Source organism: Pseudoliparis swirei, chromosome 13 (assembly GCF_029220125.1).
Source record: "Pseudoliparis swirei isolate HS2019 ecotype Mariana Trench chromosome 13, NWPU_hadal_v1, whole genome shotgun sequence".
NCBI classification, from domain to species: Eukaryota; Metazoa; Chordata; class Actinopteri; order Perciformes; family Liparidae; genus Pseudoliparis; species Pseudoliparis swirei.
Window position 1 is genome coordinate 12,206,512 of NC_079400.1, and position 25,179 is coordinate 12,231,690.

The 25,179-nt window shown below is 44.2% G+C and overlaps 2 protein-coding genes, 1 long non-coding RNA gene and 2 pseudogenes across 3 annotated transcripts; all 5 read left to right on the forward strand.

Moving 5' to 3' along the window:
* The first annotated feature begins 56 nt into the window (after window positions 1-56).
* LOC130203479 (zinc finger and SCAN domain-containing protein 2-like) lies at window positions 57-7,683 on the forward strand. The gene is made up of 7 exons (XM_056429672.1): window positions 57-199; window positions 1,565-1,767; window positions 1,902-2,003; window positions 4,171-4,266; window positions 4,499-4,609; window positions 4,713-4,836; window positions 5,654-7,683. The coding sequence occupies exons 1-7, from the start codon at window positions 175-177 to the stop codon at window positions 7,525-7,527; spliced, it is 2,535 nt and encodes an 844-aa protein (XP_056285647.1). The 5' UTR covers window positions 57-174; the 3' UTR covers window positions 7,528-7,683.
* Window positions 7,684-8,904: 1,221 nt separating this feature from the next.
* On the forward strand, window positions 8,905-9,023 carry LOC130204175 (5S ribosomal RNA; annotated as a pseudogene).
* A 1,044-nt stretch (window positions 9,024-10,067) lies between these two features.
* LOC130203390 (uncharacterized) lies at window positions 10,068-14,750 on the forward strand. Its single transcript, XR_008833497.1, has 3 exons — window positions 10,068-10,176; window positions 10,982-11,754; window positions 12,758-14,750. It is a non-coding gene; the product is annotated as an uncharacterized LOC130203390 (long non-coding RNA).
* On the forward strand, window positions 11,994-12,112 carry LOC130204174 (5S ribosomal RNA; annotated as a pseudogene).
* Window positions 14,751-16,211: 1,461 nt separating the features above from the next.
* LOC130204021 (zinc finger protein 135-like) lies at window positions 16,212-23,155 on the forward strand. Its single transcript, XM_056430496.1, has 7 exons — window positions 16,212-16,450; window positions 17,530-17,732; window positions 19,371-19,472; window positions 19,588-19,683; window positions 19,834-19,944; window positions 20,213-20,336; window positions 20,703-23,155. Exons 1-7 carry the CDS (start codon window positions 16,432-16,434, stop codon window positions 22,742-22,744), a joined length of 2,697 nt encoding a protein of 898 aa, XP_056286471.1. The 5' UTR covers window positions 16,212-16,431; the 3' UTR covers window positions 22,745-23,155.
* The last annotated feature ends 2,024 nt before the right edge of the window (window positions 23,156-25,179 follow it).

Here is a 25,179-nt window from a genome sequence, read left to right on the forward strand (position 1 = left end):
TTTACTTCAGGTCGGAACCTTCGACGTCGGGCAACCCGGAACGAGATCTGGGTCGGACCATAACTTTCTCACGGCTTCCTCAACCAAAGAGAGTGAGATGAGAGATGAGACGCTTCTCCAGTTACTAACTTTTCACTCCTAACACATCGCAGCTGAGCGCGGTGGATCAACGGGATGGAAGATAAGACACCAAGCCGCTGTGAGTAACTTACTCCCGCTGGAAACACTGACGTGTATAGACTATTAGCTCATTATAGATGTTAGCTTTGGGTCGTTAGCTGGATAACATCACTGTTGATACAATGCAATGGCGACTGTCGTTGAGCAGATATCCAGATCCCGTTGAGCTAACGGCAGCTTTCTCCTCGCTTTGTTGACACTTCCGGGTCGCGCGTGCGTGTTTCAGTGCACGCGAGCGAGCGGTCAATGCTCTTACATCATTAACAATGGCGTTGAGCCAAATAAGGGAATGGATTTGAGGATTAAATGACATGTTGAACATATTCCTCAAAGAAGTTGAAGTAACAGGTTGAACATATTCATCATGAAAGAAGTTGAAGTGACAGGTTGGACATATTCATCATGAAAGAAGTTGAAGTGACAGGTTGAACATATTCATCATGAAAGAAGTTGAAGTGACAGGTTGGACATATTCATCATGAAAGAAGTTGAAGTGACAGGTTGGACATATTCCTGAAAGAAGTTGAAGTGACAGGTTGAACATATTCATCATGAAAGAAGTTGAAGTGACAGGTTGAACATATTCATCATGAAAGAAGTTGAAGTGACAGGTTGGACATATTCATCATGAAAGAAGTTGAAGTGACAGGTTGAACAAATTCATCATGAAAGAAGTTGAAGTGACAGGTTGGACATATTAATCATGAAAGAAGTTGAAGTGACAGGTTGAACATATTCATCATGAAAGAAGTTGAAGTGACAGGTTGAACATATTCATCATGAAAGAAGTTGAAGTGACAGGTTGGACATATTCATCATGAAAGAAGTTGAAGTGACAGGTTGAACAAATTCATCATGAAAGAAGTTGAAGTGACAGGTTGAACATATTCATCATGAAAGAAGTTGAAGTGGCAGGTTGGACATATTCATCATGAAAGAAGTTGAAGTGACAGGTTGAACAAATTCATCATGAAAGAAGTTGAAGTGACAGGTTGGACATATTAATCATGAAAGAAGTTGAAGTGACAGGTTGAACATATTCATCATGAAAGAAGTTGAAGTGACAGGTTGGACATATTCATCATGAAAGAAGTTGAAGTGACAGGTTGGACATATTCATCATGAAAGAAGTTGAAGTGACAGGTTGAACATATTCATCATGAAAGAAGTTGAAGTGACAGGTTGGACATATTCATCATGAAAGAAGTTGAAGTGACAGGTTGAACAAATTCATCATGAAAGAAGTTGAAGTGACAGGTTGGACATATTCATCATGAAAGAAGTTGAAGTGACAGGTTGGACATATTCATCATGAAAGAAGTTGAAGTGAAAGGTTGAACACATTCCTGAAAGAAGTTGAAGTGACAGGTTGCTCTCTACTCAGGTGCCCCTCTCCCTCTCTGCGCTCTGCGCCTCCTGGTGCCACCGATCCGACTGGTCTCGGCGGCCATCTGGCAAACCGTCCAGCAGAAGGTCGTGGCCGATTATGGGATGCTGGAGGAGTTTGTTTCCGTGGTTACAGACATCGTTCCAGAGCTGCTCACCCCACGCCAGAGGGCCCAACTCATCATGGGCCTCAGAGCGCGGGTGAGGGAGGACAATTATTAACCGCTCATAATTATTACCGTCGTAACTCCTGTGAGTTTGAGTTTTGATCTGTGCATTTTGAGAACATTTAAACATTCTGTGTTTGTTCACACACTATTGCTCCGCATGCTCAGCTGATCCTGGAGTTATGTCAGTTCGAAGCTACTGCCGACATCGGGCTCGTCCAGCCGCACCTGGACCGAGTGCAGACGCTCATCGAGACGTGGGTGATGGAGGTGAGTTCAAAGGGGAGTTTTTAGGGGTCTTTTTAAAATAGATGAGCGCTGACGATTTCTTTCTTTAACAAATAAATAAATAAAATGTCCATAATTCAATCATGTTGACTGTAATTTGTATTTGACTAATGTTTTGAGTTTTGTAGTTATTTTCTTACAGTTTAATTTGCTTTAGGCATATTATAAATATATATGCATGTATATGTGTGTGTATATACAGGACTGTCTCAGAAAATTAGAATATTGTGATAAAGTTCTTTATTTTCTGTAATGCAATAAAAAATATAAAAAATGTCATGCATTTTGGATTCATTACAAATCAACTGAAATATTGCAAGCCTTTTATTCTTTTAATATTGCTGATTATGGCTTACAGCTTAAGAAAACTCTAAAATCCTATCTCATAAAAATTTAATATTTCCTCAGACCAAGTAAAAAAAAAGATTTATAACAGCTGAGTGTTTGTCAAGGCTCAGGAAACCCTTGCAGGTGTTTCGAGTTAATTAGACAATTCAAGTGATTTGTTTAATACCCTACTAGTATACTTTTTCATGATATTCTAATATTTAGAGATAGGATATTTGAGTTTTCTTAAGCTGTAAACCATAATCAGCAATATTAAAAGAATAAAAGGCTTGCAATATTTCAGTTGATTTGTAATGAATCCAGAATTCATGACATTTTTGTTTTTTTAATTGCATGACAGAAAATAAAGACCTTCATCACAATATTCTAATTTTCTGAGACAGTCCTGTATATATGTATGTGTATATATATATATATGTATTTTTGCACTTAGGCATTTTATATAGATATAGATTTTAAAAAATATATATATATACATACATATATATATAATATATGTATATTTATGTGTGTATATGTATCTGTGTGTATATATATATACACTTATTTATGTATATATATAAATATATATATCAGGGATGAGAATCCCTCACCTTTCGGCGAAATTCGCCGTTTTGAGACCAAAATAGGTGACTTACGTGAATCGTGTAGATCCGAAGAGTTTTTGTTTTTTGGGGGGGGGGGGGTGGGGGGGGGTGTCAATTGGCCGGCCGACGTTTATGAGATTGGAGTGGGACACGGAGAAAATGTTACGTGGTGCTCTTCGCAATAAAACATCTTTGATGGGACGTGTCGCGTCTCGGCCAATCAGCGTCAAGATGTCTTCAGCGTTTGGTGGTTTAGGTTAGCTTGAATGTTAGTCCGCTACATCTGCTGCTGTCACGCTGCACGGTGTAGCGATACTAACAAAGTACCTGTACGTTAAGAGCGATGTGATTTAGCATATTTTTAGTATCGATACTTCATTAAGAGAGCGATCAGAGCTCACGCGCTGCTCCGTGTCGAGCTGTCTGCGCACACTGCGCAGCGCTAACAGAGAGTGGCGTTAAGTGGCGGAATTGTCGGCTTTAAAAATAAAAATAAAAAAAGATGCCAGAAGTGAAATGTTTAAGTTCAGTCTGTAAAGTTCTGTAACTCTACAGCTGCTCATCCTGATGAACTCTGTATCCTCTGGTCAGATACAGACTAACGGCCTCATAGTGATAATCATTGATCAATGCTATGATGGGACCATGTAGTTTCATTACTAATATTACTGCCATTTGTTAAGTGTTGAAAAAGTTGGTAAAAAGTGAACCATACAGATATTTTATTTATTACTATTATAGATAAATATACCAGTGTCTTATTTATGGTATACTGTTTTTATGGTATTGTATCAGTATCATGATATTTATGGCAGATATGGTATAGAAGATCGTGACAACCAGGTAGAGGCAGAACAGACTCATGGAACAGACTTAAGTCCGGGGAGAGGGACTCAAGACTTGTTCACGCCAAAAAAAAGGAAGTTGGTTCATGAATGACCATATTATACACAATATTACTATTATTATAGGGCCCGATCACCAGAATGGAGGACCTACAGATTATCATACAACGTCCAACATCGATGTTCGTGGAAGTCACCAGCACGCCCCCCCCCACCCCCCCGCGCGCGCGAGCCTATCCTCACCTTTTTCACTCCTGACCCGTTTTCATGCCTGATATATATTCATGTGTGTGATAAATATATATATATATATATGTATGTATGTATAGAGAGAGAGAGAGAAATTAACGCCTGTGTTATTTTATACAGGGATGTGCCTCAAATATGAAAGTGCCACATTCTAAATTCGTGGATCTAATCAAGGACTTGCTGAAAAATCGTGACGCAAGAGAACACTTCTTTCAGGTCAGTGTTTCTATCGCGCCTCGATTATGTTCATGTTTAAAATTGTTTTTTATAAAGGAGCCGACAGGCGTACGTTATTGTTCATGCATGATGACAATGTACCGGCTGCTGTAACTCCGCCATGTGTGTTGAGTGAATGCGTGTCTCCACATTGACGTACCCGTGGCAACGTGCGTCTTCCTCTGAAACCTTCCATTTCTAATTCTTCAATAACGTGTTTTTTTTCTTTCAGGAAGTTTTCCCCGTAGAGTTCGGTCCCACTTATGACGACGCACTCCACGACCTCATGTGGTTGTTTCTGTCCCGGCTCGAGCGCTTCCTCCCTTTCCAAACCTTCCAACAGGTACAACAACAAAGGAGGAGACCTTGAAGGTTTCGCAACAACAGATTGAAAGTTTTGTTTCTGTATTTCTTAAAAAATGTTTCTTCCTTTCCACTTCCCCCAGGTGTCCTCCATGTTTGGCGAGGCGTCGTCGGTCCTCGATGAGTGTATGGACTCTGTGTCTCGATGCCAGGAGCTGAAGACCCTGCTGCAGTATCAGAAACACGTCCACCAACTGGATCCCGATGGCAAGCCTCTATGCTTATCAATCACTTTGAATAACCTCCCGGCTTCATTTGGTTTGTCATTCCCATCGTGTGTCCTAGAGTATCAGTGTCACAAAACATTGTGAATGTGTTACACGGCAAGCTCCGTCCTGTGTTAATGAACCGGACCGACCTGTCGGAGGACTGCAGCTGAGCTGCAACCGTTAATTATGCCGTCAGTTAATCGGCTAATTATTTATTTAGATTAAGTGTTTTGTTCTACATCTGCTCATTGCTTTGACTTTATGAACCGTGACGTCACTGTTTCCCTCTCGCCGCTCTCATTAACCTTAGTTTAGTTTAGTTTAGTTTATTTCGATCAGCAATAATATACAAAAATCAAAATTTCAACAAAAGAAGAAAGTGGCTAACCGAAAGGGTCAAGGCTGAAGCTATCAAGCTTATAAGTGCCCTAACCTATGATTTCACGAAAAAACTTATTTCAGAGAACCATATACATATATATATGTATATATAACCTTCATTTCCATGAGCAGTCTCCGTCATGAGTGGGTGGAGACCAAACCAGAGAAACAAGAGTTGACGTTGGACTTTAACGATCCGATAACGTTGCTCTGGCACTGCGGCCTCCGGAGCCTCCTGCCGGTCCGTGGTATTGGTTCTGACGCCTCCATGTGGTCAGAATAATAACATAAATGAACGGCGGCTTTAAATCTTTTTTTGGCGAGTCAGCGCACTTCTGATGTCTGTATACTTTGGCTTGTGAAGAGTTTGTACAGCATGAATTTCATGGCTTTTCGTCATCATTTTATTGCTTTTCTTTCTTCTCTCTCTTCAGATGGTTCCTTGGACGGGTCCTGCATTATTTCCGCTCTCAAACTCGCCCTCGAAGAAAGAACTGCGACCGATAAACCACGAGCTGACATCTCGGATAACACGCCATCCGATGTGGAGGCGGGCTCTTTGACATCAGCCACAGCAGACCAGACGCAGGTGGATGAGACCAGTGTGACTCCTGGGGCAGAGGGAGCGGCGGGGCGTCCGGGAGGCGCTCCGAGCCGCGAGGAGAACGCGGTGCTCGCTGAAAGCCGGGCGCAGAAGCCGCCTGGGTTTGTCAAACAGTGCCGCGTTCAGCTCAAACGACTGGACCTGCCGCCGCTGCCGCCCCGCCGCCGCCCCGCGAGACCGAACCGAGGCCTGAGGATGGAAAAGATTCTGCTGGAAGAGAAACGAGGTCTTCGTGAAGAGGCGGTGAGGAAAGCAGAGCCCGGCGGTCGGGCTCGTCCACACAGCGACGAGCCGGTCGGCTCCTCCCACATGGCTCCCGTCGACAGCGACGACTCGTGGTCCTTCTACTCCGGCGAGGACTCGTGCCGCGAGGCTGCAGGCGGTGTCAGTGCGGCGGATTCGTGGTCCGACGACTCGGGTGACGGCTCTCCGTCGGTGGCTCCCGTCGGTGGCTCTCCTGAGGGGGGTTCGAATGACCCTTCCTTTACGGGTCCCAAGAAGGTATCGGCTTCCGGCAGAAAGCGCGGCGTCGCCGCCGTTCCCAAAAAGACCCGTAAAGCCCAGTGTTGCATCTGCAACGAGGCCGTGAGCGCGGGCCTGAGGACCCACATGGAGACCCACTTCCCCTCCGGCGACTACGCCTGCCCCCGCTGCGACAGCCGCTTCAAGCTGTTCTCGTCGCTGAGGCTGCACGTGAACCGGACCTGCTTCGAGCACGGGCGGCGGGGGCGGCGGCGGCGGCGGGCGGATCCGGCCGCGCCGCTTTTCGAGTGCGACGAGTGCGGCGAGGCCTTCGGGTACGGCGTGTCCCTGGAGAGGCACAAGCGGACGCACGACGGCCTCTACTGCGAGGTGTGCAGGAAGGTGCTGCGGGACCCGGCGACGCTGGCGCGGCACAAGTCCTCCCACACGGCGTTCCAGTGCAACCGCTGCGAGGAGACGTTCGCCCTCTTCAAGCCGCTGCTCCGGCACTGCGAGAACGTCCACCGCATCGGGAGGCCGTTCCAATGCAACTACTGTCCCAAGGCCGTCGGCAAGCTGCGCGCGCTGATCGCCCACGAGTGGAAGCACACGGGCCACCTGCCGTTCCGGTGCGCCCTGTGCAGCGCGAGGTTCAAGAGCGACGCGGCGCTCGCCTCCCACCAGCTCGTCCACACGAGGGAGAGGCCCTACCTGTGCGCCGAGTGCGGCAAGACGTTCTCCCAGAGGTCCAACCTGCTGCGCCACCTGACTTTCCTTCACAGCGAGGCTCGAAACGGGAAGAGTTACTCCTGCAGAGAGTGCGAGAAGTCCTTCAAGGACAAAGGGGCCCTGAAGACGCACCAGAAGGCCCAACACCGGCGCCAGCGGCTCCGCCACCCGTGCCCTTCCTGCGGGAAGATGGTGTCCGCGTCGTCGATGGCGAGACACAAACTGATCCACACGGGCGAGAAGCCTTTCGGATGCACCGCGCCCGACTGCGACAAGGCCTTCAGGTCGGCGTCCGAGGTGAAGCGGCACGTCCTCGCGCACCACACCACGGAGAGGCCGTTTAGATGCGACGCCTGTGGCAAGGGCTTCAACAGGGCGTGTTACCTCAACGCACACGCGAAGACGCACTCGGCGGAGAAGCCGTTTGTGTGTCATTTCTGCGGCAAGGCGTTCCCCAAGCGCTACAACATGCAGCGGCACAAGCAGCTGGTCCATGCAGCGGTAACGCATTAGCCCCGCCCACCCGCTGTGCACTGACCAGTGATTCATTCACTTTATTGACTTTTACAAACTGGTTTGTATTGAGACGTAATGTTTTTATTAAAGCCTTATCAAGAAAAACTTAGAAACCATATATTTGAAAATGAAATAAAAATACAATGTACATAATTCGATCATTTTGACTGTAATTTGTATTTAACTAATGTTTTGAGTTTTGGATTTGTAGTACATTTCTAGGCTTTAGGCATTATATATATATATATATTTATTTTTGCACTTGTGTATATTATAAATATATGTATATAGAGTTTTTAAATGTATATGTGTGTGTATATATATATATATTTATTATTATAATGTTAAAACATGCAGGCTAGGCTACGTTTCCTTTGCTCTTTAGGGAACAGTCTGGCCACAGTGACCGTCAGCAACTTCAGCACAAGAAGTTACTGTTTCAGGCAAAGTGGTGTAGTCGGTATCCATGGCTGCATTATTATATAGCCCGACACTCTTTGTTTTGAGTAGGATATAGAATATATACTGTTACTGTATTTTGGCATTTTAGCAGAACTTTTCTTATTTGGTGCAGAATACGGTTTTGTATTTAAACTAAGGTTTGATCACAGTAATTTAGTTTAAATCAGTTTAAAGAGACTGAGACTGTACTTCAAGCAACATCAACGGTTTTCACTTGTTTTTTTGCTCGAGAAAGTACTGGTATTTTTCCAAATATTATGTGACTCGGTAGTTTAATTATTTGTTGTCAGTCCTTGAAGTTCAGGCAGGTTGTGCCTTTAAAGCCCCCTGACTTGCATTTGCATTACATTGATCTGGAAAACGATAACTCATAAAAACACCTTTAGTGGACTTGCAGTGGATGAACAGCCAGCAGCAACACGGCATCGTTCTTTTGTTGCTATTCTTTGGCGTGCTGGTGGCAGTAATAACTTGTGTAACTATGTGTGATGAAGAGGAGGAGTTGCAAGCTGTTGGATCTTCCACAAGGCAGCCTGGAGGAGAGGCTGCAGAGGGACAACGCTCTTCTCCAGGTAACCAAGAACAACTGTTGTCTTCTTACCACTTCTCCCTCCCTAATTTTCATTCATGAGGTTGCCAACCATGTAGTAGACGGACGCCTTCTGGACGCCATGGGGGATCTCATCAGATCTCGGAAGCTAAGTAGAGTCGGGCCTGGTTAGTACTTGGATGGGAGACTGCCTGGGTTTACCATGTGCTGTAAGTTCCTTAATTTATTCCTCCAAAACGCAGTGGACGTTGCAGTTTTATCATTTGAGAAAAATTATGAATACGATATTTTCATTACTAATTTATTATGAACAACAACACTTATTAATAGATTTTAAAAAGCTGAGTGTTGAAGCAAAAATTGCCTACGGCCACACCAGTTTGGTGACGCTCGATCTCGTCAGATCTCAGAAGCTAAGCAGAGTCGGGCCTGGTTAGTACTTAGATGGGAGACCGCCTGGGAATACAAGGTGCTGTAAGCTCTTTAACTTATTCCTTCAAAAGTTTCTGATTATGATTTTGATTATGTTGTTATCGGTGCCTTTTCAGTGTTGGTAATTTCTCTATTAAATTTTGAAATAAGCACCCGCAGTGTTATACAAATTATAATAATGATATTAATTAATTAAATTCCCAGTTTCCCCCTTATATTTCAGTCACATTGTGTTCCCTTGCACCTACATCTATGTATAATGATACATCAATTACCTTCTGTTCTGGTACACAATCAGTAAAGATAACAGTTGTTTTAGGTCATTTGAATAAAATTGGGAATAATTATACTGCACGTTGCTGGCCGTTTCTCCATTTTATTCATATCAACAGTATCAATAGTTAACAGTAATAACAGTAATGCCTTTGAGTCAAGTTGAATCAAAAAGTGAGAATATTTATTGTCTATAAAGTGTCTTGTGATTGGCTGAGCGAGTGAAGGGGGATGTTGTTGTTTGTGTTACTTGGGAGTATAATGTCTCACGGTGTTCCCTGTTTAGCAGAGGCTACGGCCCACAGTCGCCTCTACTGTCCCCGAATAAACGGCAATAAGCGAGACAATGTCTCGTAGCGCTCCTGGCCCAGGGTCGCTACATGTTGTATTCATTATAATGCATTGGACGAGTCCAATGTGGAGATGAAATTAAAATATAAAATATCTTGACGATATCTGGAAATATTTTAGTGTACAGATGCTTGCTGTTTAATTTTAAGTTTGCCGACAGGAGGAACGATGTACTCATTCATGTTTTCTGGACATATTTCTGACACTGAAGGTGTATTTTTTTACATTTAAAAAAATGTATACACAGCGCTGTGGTTGTGATTGACATGAATGTTACAATACATGCATGATACAATATTACAAACATTTACCAGTTTAATAACAGGTGATAATAATTAACATATCTCATTCAAATTACGTGACCCGGTCAGGCGACGTCACAGCAAGGGGCGTGGTCACAGCAAGGGGCGTGGTCACAGCAAGGGGCGTGGTCAAATGGAAGGTTCGGAGTTCCTCCTAGAACACGGATGTTCCGTTCAGAGAGTCGTCTCACTCACTCACTCAACCGCCTCTCACCAGTGAACACGGAGTTTTCTCTGGACGAAAAGCAACTCAACAAGCACCCAGTGAACAACAGGGTAAGAACTCAAACTGCTTATTAGCTCGTTGTTCGTGTGTTTTCACCTCGAGTCCAAGTTAAACACGCACCAAGTAGCTAAAGTACGGTTTAAAAGATATTACAAGCTCGCTAGATTGCATTAGCTCTTAAACTTTACTTAAGCATATTTTCTCTATTCTGTGAATTGTTCACTTCATATAGTTGTTTCATCCTGATTGTCTTTACTGTATTAAACAAATATATGAAGTGAACAATTTACAGACTAGATAAATTATGCTTCAGTAAAGTTTAAGAGCTAATACAAATTTAGCTAGCTTGTATTATCTTGTACACTTTACTTTTTAGCTATCCACTTCGTGACTCTGAACCTGAGTGTCTTTACTGGTTCAGACGTATTAGCAATACAATAACTATAAAATAAGTATGTATCACGCAGACTGCCTCATTTCAAAGTTCGATATAATATTGGATCCGGTTGGATTATTGATACTGATTCATAAACATGTGAGCTGTATTTAAATGTCGCATGCTGTACAGTTGAAAGCAATTTAACACGTCCTATGTATTGTTGGGTATCATTGTTCACTCTTTAAAATGCTTTATGTTTTATAAAAGTAATGCGTAGTTGTGGAAAATGTAAAATGTTTCTCTGCAAAGTGTAGCTGTCAAATAAGTGGACTGAAGTCAAGGATCAGCAGCCCTGCTCCTCCTTCATCCCCTTATATTATACATTTAGAATGTGTCATAGATCTACTTTCCCTTCCCGATGTAGATAATGTGTAAAAAGAAGTGTAATCTTAAAGATCACTGCCGTCACATCACAGATCACAAAGAAGCTGGCCGGCCGCTGCAGGGGGACAGCTCTCTGGGTGACCTCCATCGGCAATGAGGTCGGCCAGATACTGACCAGTGTCCTGACGGTGCAGGAGCGGCCGGGACTGGACGTGATGGTCTCCGGAGTGTCTGTGTTGGATGCGTACCCTAGAACTCGCAGGAATACAGGACTGGTACCTCTGTAGTATCCTTAAGAGAGGCAGCGGCCCCCGAGGGCCACCAGTATGTACGATTCCCGTCAACATACTGTAGCCTTGTGTCCGGGTTGAGCTGGCGGGACTCGAGTGGAGTTGGCCGAACTTCACGTTGATCCACATCTCCGGTGGATGACGAATCTCAAAAAACGTGCACGGGTTCTTATTTTCTCCTCCTCCCCCTTTAAGTTGGTGGAGGAGTCTGAGTCGCTTGCTCCTTGACCCCGAGCCAATGAGCGGTTCAATTGTGTTTAGATTAGAATAGAATAAAATAGAATATAGAATACAATATAGAATAGGTAGGTAGGTATTCCTTTATTAGTCCCACTGTGGGGAAATTTCAAAATCCCAAAAGTTTAGAATGAATTATTTTGTATGTGTTGCATCTTCAAATTCACTGATTCTTCTTTCAGTTTTGTACATCACGCTTTGGTGGGTCAAAGTCGGCCTCACTAAAGACACATTTAGTGGCTAGGAGGACCCCCAGCCCTTCTCCTCCTCCTCCTTTCATATCCTCTGTGAGGACACCCAGCAGCCCTACTGGGAACTATGGCATTGCAGAAGATGCTGTGAGTACTATGCACCTTACTGTATGTAAACAGAGTCGGGCCTGGTTAGTACTTGGATGGGAGACCGCCTGGGATTACCAGGTGCTGTAAGCTCTTTAACTTATTCCTCCAAAACGCAGTGGATGTTGCAGTTTTATCATTTGAGAACAATTATGAATAAGATATTTTTACTATTAATTTATTATGAAAAACAAAACTTATTGAGAGATTTAAAAAAGCTAAGTGCGACGGCAACTTTTACCTACGGCCACACAAGTCCGGTGACGCCCGATCTCGTCAGATCTCGGAAGCTAAGCAGAGTCGGGCCTGGTTAGTATTTGGATGGGAGACCGCCTGGGAATACCAGGTGCTGTAAGCTCTTTAATAATAAGTTCACTATTGACAGAAATGCTTGAGAAGCCAGCGAGCCAAGAGAGCCAGCAGACGTGTGGCGAGCGGGGGCCGACGGAGGCCTTCAGGATCACTGGGAAGCTGGCGGTTGAATAACGGCCAGAAAAACCTCCTTCTTTTTGTTATTTCCTTCTAAAATGTTTGTGACTAGTTCATATACACTGGGGTGGTAACACGCAGGCCGTCTACTATAATGTCACTTTTAAGAATAGCAGTGAAATATATATGTATGATTTAAGGACAAATTTAACTTATAGGAAGATGCAGTTGAAGCACACCATTCACTAGGAAGCAGATGGCAGAAAAATGTGTTGACACTGTCTATAGTGCATTATTAACATACTCTGTATGTGTTTTAATCTGCGTACATGCATTATGATGTATATGATATGATATTCCTTTATTTGTCCCACAGTGGGGACATTTCAAAAATCACAGCAGCGGTGCACATCAGAGCATCAATGAAAATAAATATAAAACAAAATACTAATACTTAATATGCAGGGGGAAAATAAAGTAAAGTGCTGAGTTTGCCAGGATCGCCAGCGATCTGCAGTGTGTTGTGCAGCCTGACAGCAGCAGGAAGGAAGGACTTGTGCTTCCTCTCCCTCAGACACCGGGGAGGAATCAGCCGGTGGCTGAAGGAGCTGTGCAGAGCTGAGAGAGTGTCCTGCATGGGGTGGGAGGCGTGGTTCATCAGAGACGAGAGCTTTGCCATCATCCTCCCGTCCCCCACCACCTCCACAGTATCCAGAGGACACCCAGCACGCTGCTGGCCTTCTTTAGCAGCTTGTTCAGCCTCTTCCTGTCAGCCGCTGCCATGCTGCTGCTGCTCCAGAAGACCACTCCATAGAAGATGGCTGATGCCACCACAGAGTTAAAGAAGGTCTTCAGCAGTGCTCCCTGCACTCCAGAGGACCTCAGTCTCCTCAGCAGAAAGAGTCTGCTCTGTCCCTTTTGATAGAGTGCGTGTGCGTGGGCAGTCCAGTCCAGTTTGTGTTTCAGGTGAACACCCAGGTCCTTATAAGATTTTACAATCTCAATGTCCAGTCCCTCGATGCTCACTGGTACCGGAGGAGAGCGTTTACCACAGCGGAAGTCCACCACTCGGTCTTACTAGAGTTGATGTGGATTTGAGAGATGTTTGTAAGTTTACTGTACAAAAGGCTAACAAAGGGATTAAAAGAAGATGTATTTCTGTTGGAGGAGTCCAATTTTGGACTAATGTTGAAATGGATGTAAGAATGGTGAACTCCTTTTTGGTTTTCAAGAGAATTATTTATAGAACAATTCTTGAGTTATAAATGTGATTAATGTGACCGAAACACAGGTGGCGGCGCGACTCTGCCTGTCTGACCGACATCTCTCAGTGGATGTCTGCTCACCACCTGAAAATCAACCCTGACAAGACCGAGCTACTATTCCTTCCAGGGAAAGGCTCCCCCACCCACGACCTGACTACCACCTTCAACAGCTCTGTGTTGGCCCCTACCCTGACTGCCAGGAACCTCGGGGTGACACTAGACAGTCAACTCTCCCTGACAGCCAACATCACTGCGACGACGCGTTCCTGTAGGTACATGCTGCACAACATCAGGAGAATACGGCCTCTTCTTACTCAGAAGGCGGCACAGGTTCTGGTCCAGGCTCTGGTCATTTCGCGCCTTGACTACTGCAACTCCCTCCTGGCTGGTCTACCTGCTAAGGCCATCCGACCTCTGCAGCTCATCCAGAATGCAGCAGCTCGACTGGTCTTCAGCCTCCCGAAATTCACCCACACCACTCCGCTCCTCCGCGCTCTCCACTGGTTACCGGTGGCTGCTCGCATCCGCTTCAAAACACTGGTTCTGGCGTACCGTGCTCTGAACGGATCGGGCCCCGTCTACATTCGGGATATGGTCACACCGTACACCCCGGCACGTTCGCTCCGCTCGGCAACAGCCAATCGACTTGTGCCTCCTGCACCTCGAGCTAACCACTCGAAATCCAGACTGTTTGTTGTCCTGGCTCCTCAGTGGTAGAACAAGCTCCCCACTGACATCAGGACAGCAGAAAGTCTCAACATCTTCCGCCGGAGACTGAAAACACACCTTTTCCGACTATATCTGGATTAAAACACAGATTTGCACTTCAGTGGCACTTAAATAGCTCTTATTGTGGTACTTTTGTAGTTCGACTATGTTGAAGAAATGTTACTTACTGTATTCTTGTTGTTCTTTGTTTATACTCTAGGTTGAAATGCACTTATTGTAAGTCGCTTTGGATAAAAGCGTCTGCTAAATGACATGTAATGTAAAATGTATTTATATGGAAGATGTATGTGAAAGTATGTGTGTATATATATATATATATAGTTTTATTTTTTATTTTCTTTGATATTTTTTCTTTATTTTACATACATTTTCTGATTTATTTGATATTAATTTAGGATAGGAATACATAAGCATTTTTTTCTTCTACCTATACCTTTTCAGTCTTTCTGTTTTGTATATTATATAGAATAATATTGTATTTGATTGACTGAATAAAATACACAACACACATGGTGTATGAAACTTCTAAAGAAATGTCTGAGTGACCGTCAATTATTAAATATTATAAAATTATAGATATTCTTATTGACAGTAAACAGAGCAGGGTAATGTAAAAAGAACATAATTAATATAAATAATTAAGCTGTTTCCAACAGTAGTGACTACTGGCAGTTTAATTCATATTTATTAATGTACGCAGCAACTTTTCAATTAGTCGTTGCATTGTTTAATGCAACACAGTTTCTAATATAGTTTAATCAAATTAGTGTGTGTGTATAGAGTTGTTGCTGTTATAGTTGTCCACCTAATTGTGCTGTTTCTTGAATGAACAAAGCAGAGCCTGTATGAGGAGAAGCAGAGGAACCTTTCGACCAGTAGATGGCAGTATACGCTTATGTAAACCATACATTTAATGAAATGTACCCATCGTCTCTGTTAACTAACTAGGTTATTGATAAATATGTATTTAATGCCGTTTATTTCCTCTGATATTTAATCCATCCATCCATCCATTATCAATACCGCTTATCCTCATCAGGGTCGCGGGGGCGCTGGAGCCGATCCCAGCTGACATAGGGCGAAGGCGGGGGACACCCTGGACAGGCTGATATTTAATGTTCATGGTTAATTTGCAGCATAGTTGTACATACATCATGTGGCGGTGCGTCAATAGAGGGCGCTAGGGCGCCGCGCCTCTGAAAATGTTGAGATGAAGAGAAGAAAAGAAAAAATTATATATATATACACACACACACATACACGTATATATATATATATATAAAAATGTTTATGTATAGATATATGTGTATATTTTTTCTTTTTATATATAGATGTGTGTGTAAACACAAATACGTGTGTGTGTGTATATATACATATATATACATACACAGATATATATATACACATATGTATGTGTATTTATATATTTATGTATATGTGTTCTATATATACACATATATATGGGTGTGTATATATATATTTATGTATGTGTACATATATTCATTAATGTGCATGTGTGTATAGATATATATATATAACTTAAATGTGCATATATGTGTGTATATATTTATAGACGCACATTTAGTCAAGAAGTGTATTTAAGTACAACTTTGAGATATTTGCACTTTAATAGAGTATATATATGTATACATATGTTTACATATGTATACATATCTATATAGATACCTGTACATACATATGTATATATATATATATATACATACATATGTATCCATAATATGGATATATATATATACACGAGAGAGAGAGATAAAATATATATATATACCTTTCCGAAAACATCGAAAACAGTTTGCAGTTACACCTGTACATCAAACACACGATGAATGTCTAAAATGTTTTGTTTATTTTATCTGGTACAGTTAACACCGGACTGTACGTCTCTTTACGTACGAACAAACCGGATGTGATTATCATTAAGTTATTTAATGGAATACAACTCCAATCAAACAAAATGCCCCTTTTTATTTGAATACAGCAAATACACAATTGATATTATTAGTATGTGACACAGGTAGGAACAAAAGGAACATGCGGAACCCTTCACACCTCGCTGTCTCTCGTCGGATTGTTGTTGCGGACGGAACGCTAGGCTGTCCCTTGACGCACAAAGATCGCCTGTGTGACTTCGCTGTCCTGAACGCAACTGCGGTGAAAATAATAGTTTGGGCCTCGGATCGAGCGACGGACATTGTTTCCCGGAACAGTGATGGATCTGCAGTGAACACGTAGGATGGACGGAGATATTTCTGGTGGGTATCGAACCGGCTCGCTCACATTTGTTTGGTTAGGCCGCAACGCAGCCCGCGCGCGGGAATGGTTTTGACAACTTCGTTTAGATTTAACAGTTAAAAAAAAAAGATGAATCACTACATGACGCATTTAAGTCCACGTAGACTGCCCCACATGTGCTGGCCGGTGGTTACCGGTGGCTCGTTTAACGGCACTACGGACATGAAGTGGCAGTTTCATGCTATCGGCTATCGCTCCACTGTCAGGCTATATGAGCTAACGGTAGCTAAGCTAGCTGCAGGAAAAACTCACTATTTCGCCCAACATTTAGTGTCTTAACCGGTTTCAGACGAACTGCGACAACCCTTAAACGAATGATAACCATGCAGGGTCGTTATTAATAAACATGCACTGTGTTAAAGCCACTGGTTATGACGTTTATCGTGACATTTAATAAGATGTGCAAAATCCGTTAGATCCCGGAAATGGAAGGAGACACATCCGCCTGAGGAGATCGATTTTCCATAAACACTGCAGTCCATATCTATTTAACATAAACCTTACCCGATACCACGGTTTTTCCGTCAGGTTATAGCTGTTATTTAGTGTACTTTATATCTTACTCTAAACTTTGGATATACTTTTTTGCAAATGCAATTGAAATGTGTTTTTTATTTGTTTTACCATTTATGCCTCTGGTGTTATTCAATTCCTACATGAGTTAATACTAACCAGACTGGCACTCATTTTGAAAACCCAGAAAGCTGTTTAATGGGTAGATTCACCTAACGACGACAACATTATTCTCTCCCTTCACTGACGCTGTGTCTTTTCATGCGGTGGTGACACTCCGTCCCTTCTGAAAGTCGTTTCGTTCCCAAGTTTCAAGTTTTTTATTTGTTCGAGAGGGACTATTGAACACATTAAAATAAAATGTAAATGCACCCAAGTACAGCATACATACCAAGCAACAGACATGTCCAGACACAGCATGGGTATCATGCTTTCAAGTCGTATATTCTTAATATACTAACTATGAATTCAATGTGTGAGTGGTGCTAAGTACATTTTTAATTTCGGCCTTAATCCCGCTTTGCAGGTCCCTCCCTTCCCCTCTCCGCGCTGCGTCTCCTAATCCCGCCGATTCGGCTGGTCGCCGCGGCCATCTGGCAGACGGTGGAGCAGAAGATCGTGTTGGACTATGGGCTGCTCGAGGAGTTTGTGTTCATGGTCACGGAGCTGGTTCCTCAACTCCTCTCCACGAGGCAGCGGGCCGAACTCATTTTGGGTCTCAGAGCACGGGTGAGGAGGAGCTGAAATTGTTGTTGCCTGTAACGTCAGTATATTCTTACGAGCAACGCGGTGTGTTAAAGGCCCAAAATGATCCTTTAATTTGGGCTTTGATCCTCGCATTGCGTGCACGCTAAACATTTGCTGTTTTTTTTCTGTCTGTGCATTGCTACACGTGGATGATGTTATTATAATGTGATGAATTACCTCAGTGGTTCTCAAACTGTGGGGCGCGCCCCTAAATGGGGCACAGAGTTATTACAGGTGGGGGCAGTGCGGAAAACTTCACCTATTACAAAAGTACGGTTAAATGTTTACGTTACAGCGTTGACAGGTTGCGCGATCGCGACATCCGAGCTCCGTTGCGACTCACGTGTAGCTCAGTAGCGTGTAACTCAGTAGCGTGTAACTCAGTAGCGTGTAACTCAGTAGCGCACCACTGTGTTCCCTCTGTGAGGAGACGGAGCCTTCAGCTGGTTCACATGAAGCTCCGTGGCTCTCGGACATTAAACATCCGTCATATGATGACGTGTGTCCTACTGGACAATACATGTGTACACGTTATTCTGCAAAGAGGAGGTAGACTCAGTTTATCACTTATTTTATCTTTAATATACTTTTTGGAGTCAAATTTCTCAATTCAATTATAGTTATTAAGTTTGCTGATGAATAATTTCTGATAAAATTATCTGACACATTTGGAAAGCTGAATGAATTAAATGTTCATCTTTCAGGCCGAGAGCAGCTTCCTCAGATCAGATCAGGTTTCACTGAAGCTGAGATGTGGGTCAGGAGACTCGATCAAGATTATCGATTCCTTTGAGAAAGAGTGCATTTTAACTAATACTGATGCAACTTGATGACTCGCACACATATCTGCACTCGTTTTGTTTTGCACTGGTTGCAAGTTTTTGTTTTGAAAAGATATTTAGTGTAAAACTCTTTATTGCCAAATATTTTAACTTGTTTAGTTTTTCACAGTTTGCATTTATTGTTATTCTCTTGAAACGATATCTAGTGGCTAACGTGTTAATTGCAGCCACAATAAGCTATTTGCCAAATATTGGTTCTTTTTTGCACAACTTTATTTGCATTGTTCTAACAAATTGATTGTACTTTTGTATTTGTTTTAATCTGATGCAGCAATCTGGTTTAATGAAAAGTGATCGCAATTTTTATTTATTCTATTTTTTAAAGCGCACACATGGAGGAGTCACAAATAGTTGTCATTTTAATAAAAATTCAGCGTGAACCATTTAGTTACTTTTGTTGGGACGGTGGGGCGCGACAGATAAAGTTTGAGAGCCACTGATTTAATGTGATGGATTACCTAGATTAAACATTGTGGATGGGACAGGAGTTTTAAAATAGATTTCACCTAATTTTTGTGGATTATCAAACCGGCGGGTGTTCATAATCGTTCACTTATATCGTCTTGATCTTTTCCACAAAATTCTCCTTAGTTGTTGTTTATCCATACTGTAATAATGGGTCTGGTCACTGAGTCTCTGTCTCACGATTGTCACCGATGCGCCAGGACTGTGTGTAGATGAAGCTCTCGGTGTTGCGTGTGAATTCAGTTTCCAGTGCGACGTGTTCTTTAATCCCAGAATCGGCCGTGCGCTGCATCTCGTGTTCTTTATATTGCAGCTGATCCTGGAGCTGTGTCGCTGCGAGGAGACCGCAGAGCTCCATATCATTCAGCCACATCTGGACCGCATGCAGAACCTCAGATCTCTGTGGTATGTGGAGGTGAGTTTAAACCTTTGTTGTTTGGGTTTTGGGCAGTAACGATCTGCAGTCCTAAAGCGCTTTGATTTTAATGTGTTTTTGTCTGCTATTTCAAACTTTTCTCTCTTTTTTGCAGGCAGATAATGCAGAGCAAGAAGTATCTGACTCGCAATTCATGGGCCTTGTCCAAAATCTGCTCCGAAATCCTGAGGAGAGACGAAACTTCTTCCAGGTAAATTTAGTTTCGGGGGGGAATCGATGAAGTTTTACATCTCACAGGGAACACTTGTACTGTTTCTCGACGGACTCCTGTTTGTCAAGTCAAGATGTGCATGGAATGCTCATATATTTGCCATTTTTGTGAATTCCTTCTGTGTTCCAGGATGTTTTCCCAGGAGACTTTGGCCCCACATACGACAAAGCAATCCAAACACTGATGTGGCTTTTCCTTTCCAGACTCGAAAAGATCCTTCCCACCCAAACTCTCCAACAGGTAGACTTCAATATCGATCCAACAATAGGATTTTATTTTCCATCTCTGCTTTTATATTCCAATAAACAAAAAAACATGCAGTTAAATTAGTGTTTGATTGCGGCCGATTGTTACGAGCCCTGGTGGTCAAAATCCCTTTTTTAAATTCATCTTTGGAACATGCACTGCAGTCTTTTGCTATCACCTTAAAAATGCCAGATGTGTGTCTTTATTTGTGTATGAAAAAAAGGAATCTGTCCTCACATTTGTTTTTTGTTTTTTTTGTCAGATCGCATCTCTGATCAGCGACACGTCCTTTGTTCTCAACGAATGCATGGAGACTCTGGCTCAACCCCAGGAGCTCAAAGCCTTGCTGGACACTCAGAAGGACCTCAAACAGCTGGAGGATATTGGTGATTATTATAGACCCTCGCTGTCACGCTTTGTTTGATCCATAAACTAAAAACAATATTGCACAGTAACATACCCCAAATAACTTAGTTTGCATTCACCATAAGTGTTTGTTAATAGCAACATATGTTTATTTTTATATTTTAATAATTTTATTTATTTATATATATTTATACAAATATATATATAAATATATTATATATATATATATATATTAAAAAATATATATAAATAAACAAACATGTTGCTACTGACAAACACTTAAGGTGAATGCAAAATGAGTATAGTATATACTTTTTTTATGTCTGTTAAAATGACACGTGCAACCGACTCGATATCGTTTTAATCTCGGTTTAATCTCGTTTCAGAATCGTACGTCGTGGACAGTAGCATCTTGTCTGCCCTCTGTCTCCCCCCCGTGGAAAGAGTCGTGATCGTCAACGAGCAGATGGAAACGGGCGCGGCGAGCGGCCTCACGTACACGGTGTGCACCGAGATGGAGGTGGAGGCCGAGGGCAAAGACGCGCTTGCGGAGGCGACCGGGAACTCCGGCGGGGGCGCGCGAGCCCCGTGGCGCGGTCTCGGCGGCAGGGTGAAAGCCGAAGTGGACCTGGTGGTGGTCACGGGCCCCGTCGAAGGCCCCCACCCCGGTGAGAGCGAGATGGCGGACGACCACAACAACGACCAATCCGGGACGCTGATGATCGGGGTGGACGGCCAGGTGACGGTGCTCGACGACGCCGAGAAGAAGCCGAACCGCCGCGGGCGAAAAAAGAAACGGCCCGACGACGAAGACTACGAGGTGCAGGGCCGAGCGAGGGGCAAGCAGGAGGATCCCGACTTTGAGGTCACGTGGGAAAGACCGGTGCGGAAGAACCGCGGACTCAAGATGAAGCGGTACCTGTCGCAGTGGAGGAGATCGGGAAAGACGCAGGACGGCAACGGGAGCCCCGAAAAGGGGGCCGCGACCAAAAGCAACGACCTCGACGAGAGAACGTGCAAAGTGTGCGGCGTGATGGTGAGCCGAGCCAAGTTCCTGGAGCGCCACATGAACCGCCACTCGGAGGAGCTGCCCTTCTCCTGTCCCTCGTGTAAACGGTTCTACAAGAGCTTGCGCTACTTGCAGCAACATCGATGTCCGAATCAGACGAAGGGGAAGCCCGGCAGGAAACCGAAGGCACGCGGGACGGCGGCGGGCGAGGGCCAACAGTCGTCCAGCGGCGTTCCCGGCGAGGAAGCCCTCGAGGAGCGGCCCGACGGCGACCTGGAACCCGATTGCGCCACCGAGGACGAGGGGCCGTCCAAAGAGTCGGACGAGAAAAGCCCGGAAGACGGCAAGAGCGTGCTCGAGGGTCCGTTCTACTGTCCCCACTGCAGCGTCGAGTTCAAGTGCAGACAGACTTTCCGCTTCCACCTGAGAAACATCTGCTACAACGAGCAGCAGGTGGACCCGGAGCAGCCGGAGGACGTGAAGCACTGCTTCCGCTGCGGCGACTGCGACAAGGCGTTCAAGTACAAGTCGACGCTGGAGTCCCACAAGCAGACGCACAACCCGCTGTACTGCGAGGTGTGCATGAAGCTGGTGCGCGACCCGGAGGCGCTGGCGATGCACAAGGAGTCGCACACGCCGTTCCAGTGCAACCGGTGCGAGGAGAACTTCCCCGTGTTCAAGGCCCTCCACAAGCACTACATCGACGTGCACGACCCCGTGGAGCCGTACACCTGCACCCACTGCCTCACCACCTTCGCCAGCCTCAAGCGCTTCATCCGGCACGAGTGGAAGCACACCGGCTACCAGCCGTTCCAGTGCCCCCACTGCAGCAAGCGGTTCCGCTCGTACTCGGACCTGGTGGAGCACCAGAAGAAGCACACCAAGGCGTACCCGTTCCTCTGCTGGGAGTGCGGCAAGAAGTTCCGGCACGGCGTCACGCTGACGCGGCACGTGGAGCGCGTGCACCACTCCGGCGAGCCCGTATCGGAGAAGCCCGTGCCGACGTTCACCTGCGCGCAGTGCGGCAAGACCTTCACGTCGCGGAGGTGCCTCCTGAAGCACGACAACTTCCACCACAAGGGGCTGCGCTTCCCGTGCGAGTTCTGCGGGAAGGGCTTCTTCGGCAAGGACGCCCTGGTGCGCCACACGCTGATTCACACGGGCGAGCGGCCGTTCAAGTGCGACGACTGCGACAAGTCGTTCAGGTCGGCCGCCGAGCTGAAGATCCACCGGCGGTACCACACGGGGGAGCGGCCCTTCAAGTGCAACGTCTGCGAAAAGGGCTTCGTACAGTCGTGCTTCCTCACCTTGCACATGCGCACCCACACCGGAGAGAGACCGTATGTTTGTACCGTGTGCAGCAAGGGCTTCTCCAGCCTGCACGGCCTGAAGCGACACAGGAGACTCGTGCACGCGTAGCTGATGTTGGCACCAATTTGCCTCTGGGTTCAGTTCGACGGTCTCCTAGCGAAGGAGGTCAGGGGTCGGCCACCGGTCCGATTCTGAGGAACTTTCACGCGGCGTCAGCCGGTCCGATGTTGGCCGAGATGGCGCGATTGAAACCGGGAGTTCCAGTAGAAGGACGTTTTCCTTGATGTCAGCCACGCTGCTGTCACGGCGTGAGTTGTTTTGGGAACTTGTGTAATTGTATAGTGCATTATAAAAAAAGAAAAGAAATATTAAAAAAAGAATGTACTTTATTTTTTATTTTTACAGAAATGTTTGCTGTAAGTTCTACATAAGATTTGTATGTATAAACGATATAACCCGTGATTCTTTTGGGAATTAACTTTCTTTAATAAATTGAACATTTGATTCAAAGTGACGTTTGATTCGCCCAGTCGTGAAGTTATTCAAATGGTTTTTAAGGGTTGCACTTTGTTTCTTGTTGGTTTCGATGCAGAGGGAGCATTTAAAAACATGCTTCTACAGCGTCGATGCTAACGACTAAATACATTCTGATCAACATGAACTTTATGGGATTTGGTCAAATAGAGTGATTAATAATAATTCGGACTTCTATCGCGCTTTCTAAATTATAGAGTATAAATTGTATCTTTGCATATGACTGTTGGGGGTATTAAATTGCATTGCAGTTGTCAACCACTAGATGGCCCTTGATAGGTTTGGGCTTTTATGTGGAACTGGAGGACTGGCAGCTGCACCAGGTTGTGTTTTGATCTTCAGACCTTCTTCCTGCTCGACATATTGACACGTCTCAGTAGGAAACGCATAAATAATACAAATATTGATGGCTCATTTTCCATTGGACTCCTTTTAGTTTCACGGTATTGTTCATTGCCAACTGGGACACTTTAGTAGTATTGTTCATGTTATCAGGAACACCTGTACTTCTACTGCAAAAAGGCCAAATGCTCCAATCTACTGCAAAATGGTGAGACTAAAGGTGTTGGGCTCCTCAGGAAGAACATTGAAACTGTACCTGGCATCTACAGTATATTAATTTGTCAGTCTGAGAACCCGACAAGTCTAGTGGATTTGAAGTGCATGCAGCATGTATATATGATATATGTGTGTGTATATATACATATACATGTTTGTGTGTATACATATATATTGTGTGTTAAAATTAGTGCTGTGAAAAATAACGCGTTAACTCAGTTAATTCAATTACAGGTTTAACTAGTTTTTTTTTTAACGCATTTAACGCATGCGCAGAATGAGCTTCCAATCCGTCTGTTGTTGGTCGTCGGGACGAAAAAAAAGTCACTTGCAAAATGAGCTTCCAATACACCACTTCAATCTGAACTCTGTCCGCTCTCATGCAGACGGTCTGTTCATCGGTAATGATCCTTCCGCAGGTTCACCTCCGGAAACCTTGTTACGACTTTTACTTCCTGTAGATCAGGGTCTCAACACGTCGATCGCGACCTGCCAGTCGATCGCGGCGTAGTGTTGGTAGATCGCATGACATTAAAAAGATTGGCCCGCCCCCTGACATGTTCTCTATCGCACGTCTTTGTTCTTTTATTAAACTAAACGTCTGTTGTTGATCGTATCTCCACAGCAGCATGTCATTTCTGTCTCTTCGCGTTGCGTTAACACTTATCGATCTCCGTCTCGCGCGCCACAGAGCTCCGTGCGCGCGCATCGGGACCGAGCAAAAAAAGTAACTTGTCAATCTGTCCACCTGTCCGGGCCGGTGAGGTTTCAGCTTTGCAGCGGTGTCCCGCCGTCCCTTTCATCACGGCCCAGTTCATGAAGAAAACCCACACAGTCAGTTTGCCTCAGCAGCTGCTAGAGGAAGACTAGAGGCCTTTAGATTGCATCATGGTGGAGTTAATGGTTGACAAACAAGAGAAAAATGTTCTGTTTAACCCTCCTGTTACCTTTACATTTACTAACATATTTTACCCTCGGGGTCAATTTGACCCCAGCAATTAAAACCTCCAGAAAATTATTAGAATTAATATTGCTTCCCAAGTTTAAGTGTGAGGTAGTTTATGTTTGTTTGTTGACTAGCTAAATAGCCCTTTAAATAAACAAAAAAGTTGATATTTCTGATATGTTTGACACAGTGAAAAACAGCCTTGGGTCAAATTGACCCAAAAGAACACCAACATTAAACATTGAATGGGGTCAAATTGACCCGAAAGGTAACAGGAGGGTTAAACATTCTGTTTAGGATGAAGATGTATTAATGTTCCATATGGAAGAAAACTGCTAAATAACTGCTGAGTTGCAGCACCATTGTATAGAAGAATGTATAAATGTATATTTCCGTCTTTTGTCATGAATCTCTATGTTCTCACAAAATATACCGAGAATATCGGTAATATGTGATTAATCATGATTAATCCACAAGAACCTGTGATTAACCCGATTAAAAATTT

Excerpts from the sequence above, each read along its gene's own strand:
- LOC130203479 (XM_056429672.1), top strand. The coding sequence starts at position 175 with ATGGAAGATAAGACACCAAGCCGCT. Across the intron at positions 2,004-4,170 it reads TCGAGACGTGGGTGATGGAG|GGATGTGCCTCAAATATGAA; the intron begins GTGAGTTCAAAG and ends TATTTTATACAG. Across the intron at positions 4,837-5,653 it reads CCACCAACTGGATCCCGATG|ATGGTTCCTTGGACGGGTCC; the intron begins GCAAGCCTCTAT and ends CTCTCTCTTCAG.
- LOC130204021 (XM_056430496.1), top strand. Across the intron at positions 19,473-19,587 it reads GATCTCTGTGGTATGTGGAG|GCAGATAATGCAGAGCAAGA; the intron begins GTGAGTTTAAAC and ends TCTTTTTTGCAG. Across the intron at positions 19,684-19,833 it reads AGAGACGAAACTTCTTCCAG|GATGTTTTCCCAGGAGACTT; the intron begins GTAAATTTAGTT and ends TCTGTGTTCCAG.